Source organism: Frieseomelitta varia, unplaced genomic scaffold, assembly GCF_011392965.1.
Source record: "Frieseomelitta varia isolate USP_RPSP 00005682 unplaced genomic scaffold, Fvar_1.2 scaffold_347, whole genome shotgun sequence".
Classification (NCBI taxonomy): Eukaryota; Metazoa; Arthropoda; class Insecta; order Hymenoptera; family Apidae; genus Frieseomelitta; species Frieseomelitta varia.
The window spans coordinates 79278-86348 of NW_025110087.1; the positions used below are offsets into that span (position 1 = coordinate 79278).

Consider the following 7071-nt stretch of genomic DNA (forward strand, 5'->3'; position numbering starts at 1 on the left):
AAAAAAAAAAAAAAGAAAGAAAGAAAAACGAAGCGCGAAATTACGCATTTTAGCAAGCGTCGTTCGTCGTTTCAAAAGTCAAAATGCTAAATCTATGGATTGCTGTTGCAGGTCTAGTGCTCTAAGAGAGGGTGAAACTCGTCCCAGGGTGGCGGGCTCCGTCAGCAGAGGGCGGCGAGCGTCGCGGAGCAGTAGCTAGTAAGGAAGAGGAGGAGAGGCCAGACCGGAGGAAGACGGATATATACCCGTGACGAAGAAGACGAAGACGACGCGGTCGTGGCGTAGGTGTCCGAGGGTGGCGGCGGTGGTGACGTGCAGGAGGTGGTGGCGGCGGAGGAGGGTGGTAGTGACCGTGGAAGAAGCGGCGACTCCTGCAACGTGAGTCGCGGAGCGGTGCTGCTGGGTTGTTGTTGTTGTTGTTGTTGGGTGGTGTTGGTGGTGGTGGTGGCCACGAAGAGGGTAGAATAACGGTTTCTTAGCCGGCCAGGGGTACGGACAGAGGCTTGGTGGTGGCGTTTGTAAAAATAACGTGTGGCAAGATGGGCTGCGCCATGTCAGCGGAAGAGCGGGCCGCACTGGCCCGTAGCAAGCAGATCGAGAAGAATCTCAAGGAGGATGGTATCCAGGCTGCCAAGGATATCAAGCTACTGCTGCTTGGTGAGTTCGATTCACTGTCTTATCTGCGCTGTACCTTGTATTTTAGGTGGAAGTGATGTGGAGAACTGGATGAGAGGAGAGGATTGAGAGATTAAAATGAAACAGAACCAAATGTATATCAAATATAGTGAGTGTCCCCATAAGTGTCCACAGTCGGGACTTGTATATTTATTTTATTATACATTAATTTAAATTTATATATGTATGTATTTATTGCATTTAATTTTCAATTAAAAAATTTATTTAATTATAATATATGAAATTTATATATATATATATATATATATATATTTAATTTTTATTATATTAATTCTATTTGTTACTTTTAATTTTAATAAATTTTTTTCAACAAATAGAAAAATTAATTTAGATAAAAATATTCCATTTGGTTTTTCAATTCAATTTCTAAATTTATACTACCGAAAATGGACCCTTAAAAGAGATGGTGGTATTCTGCAAATTGGCATTGAAAGAAAGAGTGGTGATAGCCCCAATTCCAAAAATTGGTAGGGACAAGCAACGAACGCTTACGAGTCCAAAAAGTGTGGTCACTTATGAGAGTACTACTGTATATGTGTAGTAAATATGGCAGTTGCCCATTTCTTGAATCAATAAAGGGCAATTGATGGTAATAAGAATTGGTATGTCGTTTCGTAGACGTATAGGGAAAAGGAACATTATGTAGACATTATGTAAGTAGGATGTCTCAATGGGTTGGATTGACCACAGTACAAACAATACACATCCATTAAAGAGGCGAGTGTTTATTATGTAACTATCGACTGGCCATTTGGAGAACATCTTTCTAATTATAACCACCTAGGAACAATCTAGTAAATTTAGTATTTTTTCACGAATCACGCGTGTTTTTTTAATCCAATTTAATAACTGTCTGACGAAAGAATCTACATGGTTTTAAAAAATTCTTAGATGATTCTTTTTTTTTTTTTTTTTTTGTTAAATTCAAGTAATCCCTGAACTTTTCGTCTCCGGATCACTTACTCTGGGCCCGGATTTAATTAGTCGTTCGAAGCAAATATTATCGATCGTTTGAAACGTCAAATTAAAAATCTGCGTCGTTAGGACAAATGATGTCACGTCGAATGAGCTGGTAATGCGATGAATGGATCGACCTCTTCAGCCGCGAGTAAACCGGGAGCCAACCGGAAGTCACTGTGAGGAATTTCGATTCGAAGGAATTTTATCAGTGAAAGCACTGCTAGAGACAATCAATCCGAACTATTTCGTTAATTGGCTGGCCAATTCCCTGGTGAATTCAATTTCTCCCCTGACTTTGTCGTTTGCTTCTAACCCTTTGGTGTCCCTTCATATAAAACCTGGCTCGAAAATTAATAAACCAAGCCGTAATTAGCGTGCAATTATTATGGCGGACGTGCTCTTGACGAAATGCCCCATTTCTCATACGCGAACGCGAGGAATTAATATCGTGGAAGATGTTAATATAATTTTTGTACTTATTTCTCCTTTTGTGGAAAGCGGCTGAATAATTTGTGAAGAGAGCGTTAATAGTAATTTAATATTATTATACTATTATTCTAATATTATTATTATTATTATTATTATTATTATTATTATTATTATTATTATTATTATTATATTATTAATATTATTCTTATTATTAATATTGTTATAATATTATAATGTTAGAATATTATAATATTATAATATAACAATATTAATAATATTAATAATAAGAATAATACTGTATTACTCTGTAATATTATTATATTATTTTTCTTATTATTATATATTCTTATTATAACAATATTAATAATAAAAATAACTGTATTACTCTGTAATATTATTATATTATTATTCTTATTATTAATATTATTAATATTGTTATAATATTATAATGTTAGTGTATTATTCTTATTATTAATATTATTAATATTGTTATAATATTATAATGTTAGAATATTATAATATTATAATATAACAATATTAATAATATTAATAATAAGAATAATACTCTATTACTCTGTAATATTATTATGTTATTATTCTTATTATCATATATTCTTATTATAACAATATTAATAATATTAATAATAAGAATAACTCTATATTACTCTGTAATATTATTATATTATTATTCTTATTATTAATGTTATAATATTATAATGTTAGAATATTATAATATTATAATATTCCAATACTCTGTATTATTCTGTTAATATACAGTTTGTACTCTGTATTATTCATTTATCGAGGAAATTAATCCCACCGGGGTATTTAATTCGCATATTTACTTATCCCTCTTTGCCCCGCAATTGTCTTCATTTCCGGCAAGGAAGAGCAGCGGTCAGTTACTTACAAATGAGTCGAAAGTCATTGATTGAAACGAGGAATAATCATAAAATTTTCAAATAATTAACCATCGAGAGATGGGTAACACTCAGAGAAAGGAATAATAACAACAAATTTACGTATAGTATAACGAGCTGCTGATTATATCCCCAAAGGGAAGAGAAAGACAGAGAAAAGGAAGAAAGGATTATACCACTTTCGTTGCTTCGCGCACGATGCGTTAATCGATAAGCAGAGATTAAACTCGCATTCAAATTAGCGAGTGATGTACATGCGAGTAGTGGGAGCGATCGTGTGCGTTTCCTGCAGCATAAATGGGATGAAAATACTCGTGGAAGACGCAAGCAAAAGGAGTGACGTCATTGGTAACACCAATAAACAGGACCCAGATTTCCCTCGAATAATCTCGGGTTTGAATGTTCGAGACAGAAAACCAGGAATTTCTTTGTCTCTGCCTCGATCGATCGAACCGTGAGAGATATTTCTCTCTCTCTCTCTCTCTCTTGATTCTTCAAATTTAAACTCATTGTCAGCCAAAAAAAAAAAGTTATCATCCTTTGTGACAAACTGAAATTTTCTTCAGTATCGTCATCAAATGTTTTACGAGAGATCTTCGTCATTCCGACTTGTAATTGAATTTTGTATAATTACAACGTATAATTAATTTTCTGATTGTTCTGGGATTAGTAGGAGTTCTAAATCGCTGATAAATATCTGAATTATATAGAAATAATAGTTACTGAATATGGAAATAATAATTACTGTTATAATGCAAATATAATAACAGTTGTTGTTATTATTATTATTATCATTATTATTATCATCATTAGTATCATTATTATTATTACTATTCTTCTTCTTCTTCTTCTTCTTCTTCTTCTTCTTCTTCTTCTTCTTATTATTATTATTATTATTATTATTATTATTATCATCATCAGTATCATTATTATTATTATCATCATTAGTATCATCATTATTATTATTATTATTTGTCAATTAAACTAAATAAATTCCACTTGCAGTTCGGATTAGAATTAATGCTCGAATTAAATATATATTAGAGGAGGGTGTGACAGAAAAATTTGATGTAAGAGATATGTATGTCGTCATGTTCGAAACTTAGAATACAATCGTGCGAATTGAAATCGTGAATTGCAAAGCTCGCGGACCGGATCGGAAATAAGTCAATTGTTGAATTAACTACCTAGCTCTTAGCGATGTAAAATTAGATTTTGTATAGATCGGATCCGCCGTATTTTTAGCGCATTGTATTCCAGAATTTCCGTGCACATGAATGGGATTAACACTTGATTCCGAGTAGTATTCGATTACATATCCCCGGAAACCTTCCAGCAGTTTCTTCTCTTTAAAAACGATAAATAACTCGCTTTGATATTTAAAAGAAAAAAAAAAAAAAAAAAAAGAAAACGACGTAGTCGAGAATATTTGTATAAATTAACTGACATACTAAAAACAGAAGGTTGTCAAAAATATCTTTGTAATTTTCTATAATCTCTATGCAAAATGTAAAAGATCTATATGTTTGGAGATATGTTTGAAGAAATTCTTCAGTCTGTTTAATTTTCAATTTGTTTGTCTCGCCATTATTCTCAAGAATACGAACGACGAACGACTCTGGAGTACAGATGGTAATTTATTGGCATTCGGATTACACTGTGCGTCAATCGGACACTGTTGCTTCTCGAATATCGTAAAACTCGCATCACTGGTGATAACACGTAACAATAACAATAAATGAGTGATAATCGCAGAGAGAGAGAGAGAGAGAGAGAGAGCAATAAGGAGAATGTCCGTAATATTAGCCGGAATGGTAATAAAAAGCTATAGAGTATAAATAATGGCGCTGATGGCAATAATTTCTTTCTGTTTCTGAATTCACCAAAAAATTCCCAATTTATAAATTATATATATATATATATATATAAAATTATATAATATATAAATTAAATATATAGTATATACATATATAATTATATAATATATACATTAAATATATAATAATATTATATATTTATATTTATGTATTATATTATATATAATTTTTATAAATACATAATAATATTAAAAATATTAAATATATAAATTTCCCAATTTAATTCCCAATAAATATGTGCCCCATTAATTAATCATTTTTCATTTCTTCGTTTTTCTTCTTTCTTCTTTTTTCTTCTGTAATCAGAAAAGAAGTCTCAGAAGTCTTCTAATTGTTTTCTAATTCTTCACATTTCGTCAATTTTAAGTTTTAAGAAAATGGCAGTCGAACAACCAAACATTCTGTAATTTCTTTAAAAATTGGACAAAAAGAGGGCGGCAGAGCAGCATTGACGAAAGAAGAATGTTAATTTCGGCGTCGATCAAAATTATATCAGATGAATTTTCAAATTCGATCTTCTCGAAGGCTAGCTGTCGTATTTTAATTGTTATCTTTTTCACGACTTTTCGTGGACTTTTCTGTATCGTACGTGATGAAATCCGAAAAATCACACTTTCAACAATGAAGCCGGTTGCGTCATCTAATTGTCGCCACGAATTCATCAAGTTGATTCGCTCCTTCCCAGTTATACTCGAAACACTTGCCACGATGCACGTGTACTACTCGAACTAATTAAACGAATCGTTCTCATTCAAAACGAATGGTCTTACTCAAGACGAGAAAGAAACACCATGGTTTGTCGAGCGAATTCTTCAAACGATTAAAAACTGAAAACAACTGTTCGGGAAATGAAAATCCATGTTAAATTGCGCGTGCAAGTTGTAGGAATGAAATTCAAAATTATCTTAAATATATTAACATTCAATATATATAATTATACATTATAATTATAAATGTATAAATATTTTAATATATAATATATATAATATATTTATACATTATAATTATAATATATAAATATTTTAATGTATAATATATATATATATATACTATAATTATAATTATAATATATAAATATTTAAATATATAATATATATAATTATACATTATAATTATAATATATAAATATTTTAATATATAATATATAATATATAGTATATAATATATAGTATATAAATATTTTAATATTATATACAATTTAATATTTTAATATTTTAATATTATATACAATTTAAAATTATTTCCCTTTCTTTAATCGTAAAGAAATGTCGTTTCACCGTGAATCAGACTCGAGTGAAGAAAATTGGAATTCAAACGATTGATAAAAGTGTTACAGTTTAACAGGGTTTGGGATGAAAGAGCTTTTTAACTGAGGAGAGACCCGCCGCCCATAAGCAGGAAAACAAGTTCCGCTGGCACAGTGCGCCACGTCATTTCCGGTTTCCCAGTTTCCGTCCCGAGCGCCGCTTCTTCCTCCGCCTCCCCTCCCCTCCCTTCCCCTCGCTTATAAATATTAGGACAAACTCGGAGAACACCGAGAATTTATTAGGAAATTACCAGAAAATCCTCTCGGAGAGCTGATTCGTACGTTTATATACAGGGTGTGTCTCGTAACGTTGGATTGATTGGAATCGAAAAGATTGAAATTTTCTAATTTGAAACATCGAATGTTCCTTCTCTCGGAAAAGAAAAAGAGAGAAAAAAAAAATGGGATTTTCGTCATCGAGAGAATCGAGTTTGAAAATCAAGTAGATTGTTTCGTCGATCGAGCGGTTCTTATGCAATTAATTCATTGTTTCCAATTTTCAGGTGCCGGCGAGTCTGGGAAGAGTACCATCGTCAAACAAATGAAGTAAGTAGCTGAATATATTTTCTCTCTCTCTCTCTTTTTCCTTTTTATACAAATTATAGTCCTCGTTTTGTCAGTAGTTTTGATCGTCTAATTTTTTTCGAACGTTACGTGTACATGATAGATTTCCTTCTATTCGAGCTTCCGAAGAAATTACTGTGGCTGTAATACCTGTGCGAACAATTGAAGTAACGTGAAGTAGTAGATTTGTACGTATAAAAGACGCCTGTGAATTATTCTACTGAATACATTTCGTTCGGAATGAAGAAAGATAACGTTGTTCGGAAGTTTCGTTAAAAAGCATAACAAAAATCACTCGCGTGCTTCGCGCGCAAAAAAA

At 31.9% G+C, this 7071-nt stretch overlaps 1 protein-coding gene across 2 annotated transcripts in view; it reads left to right on the top strand.

Moving 5' to 3' along the window:
• LOC122530601 (guanine nucleotide-binding protein G(o) subunit alpha) overlaps positions 1-7071 on the top strand; it is a 46020-nt gene that overhangs the window by 10296 nt on the left and 28653 nt on the right. For both annotated transcript variants that reach the window (XR_006307054.1, XM_043657694.1), the window contains exons 2-3: positions 112-657; positions 6692-6734. Coding sequence is in view for 1 of the 2 variants with exons in the window: in XM_043657694.1 (XP_043513629.1) it covers positions 540-657; positions 6692-6734 (161 nt within the window). In the remaining variant the exon portion in view is untranslated. The remainder of the gene's footprint in view (positions 1-111; positions 658-6691; positions 6735-7071) is intronic.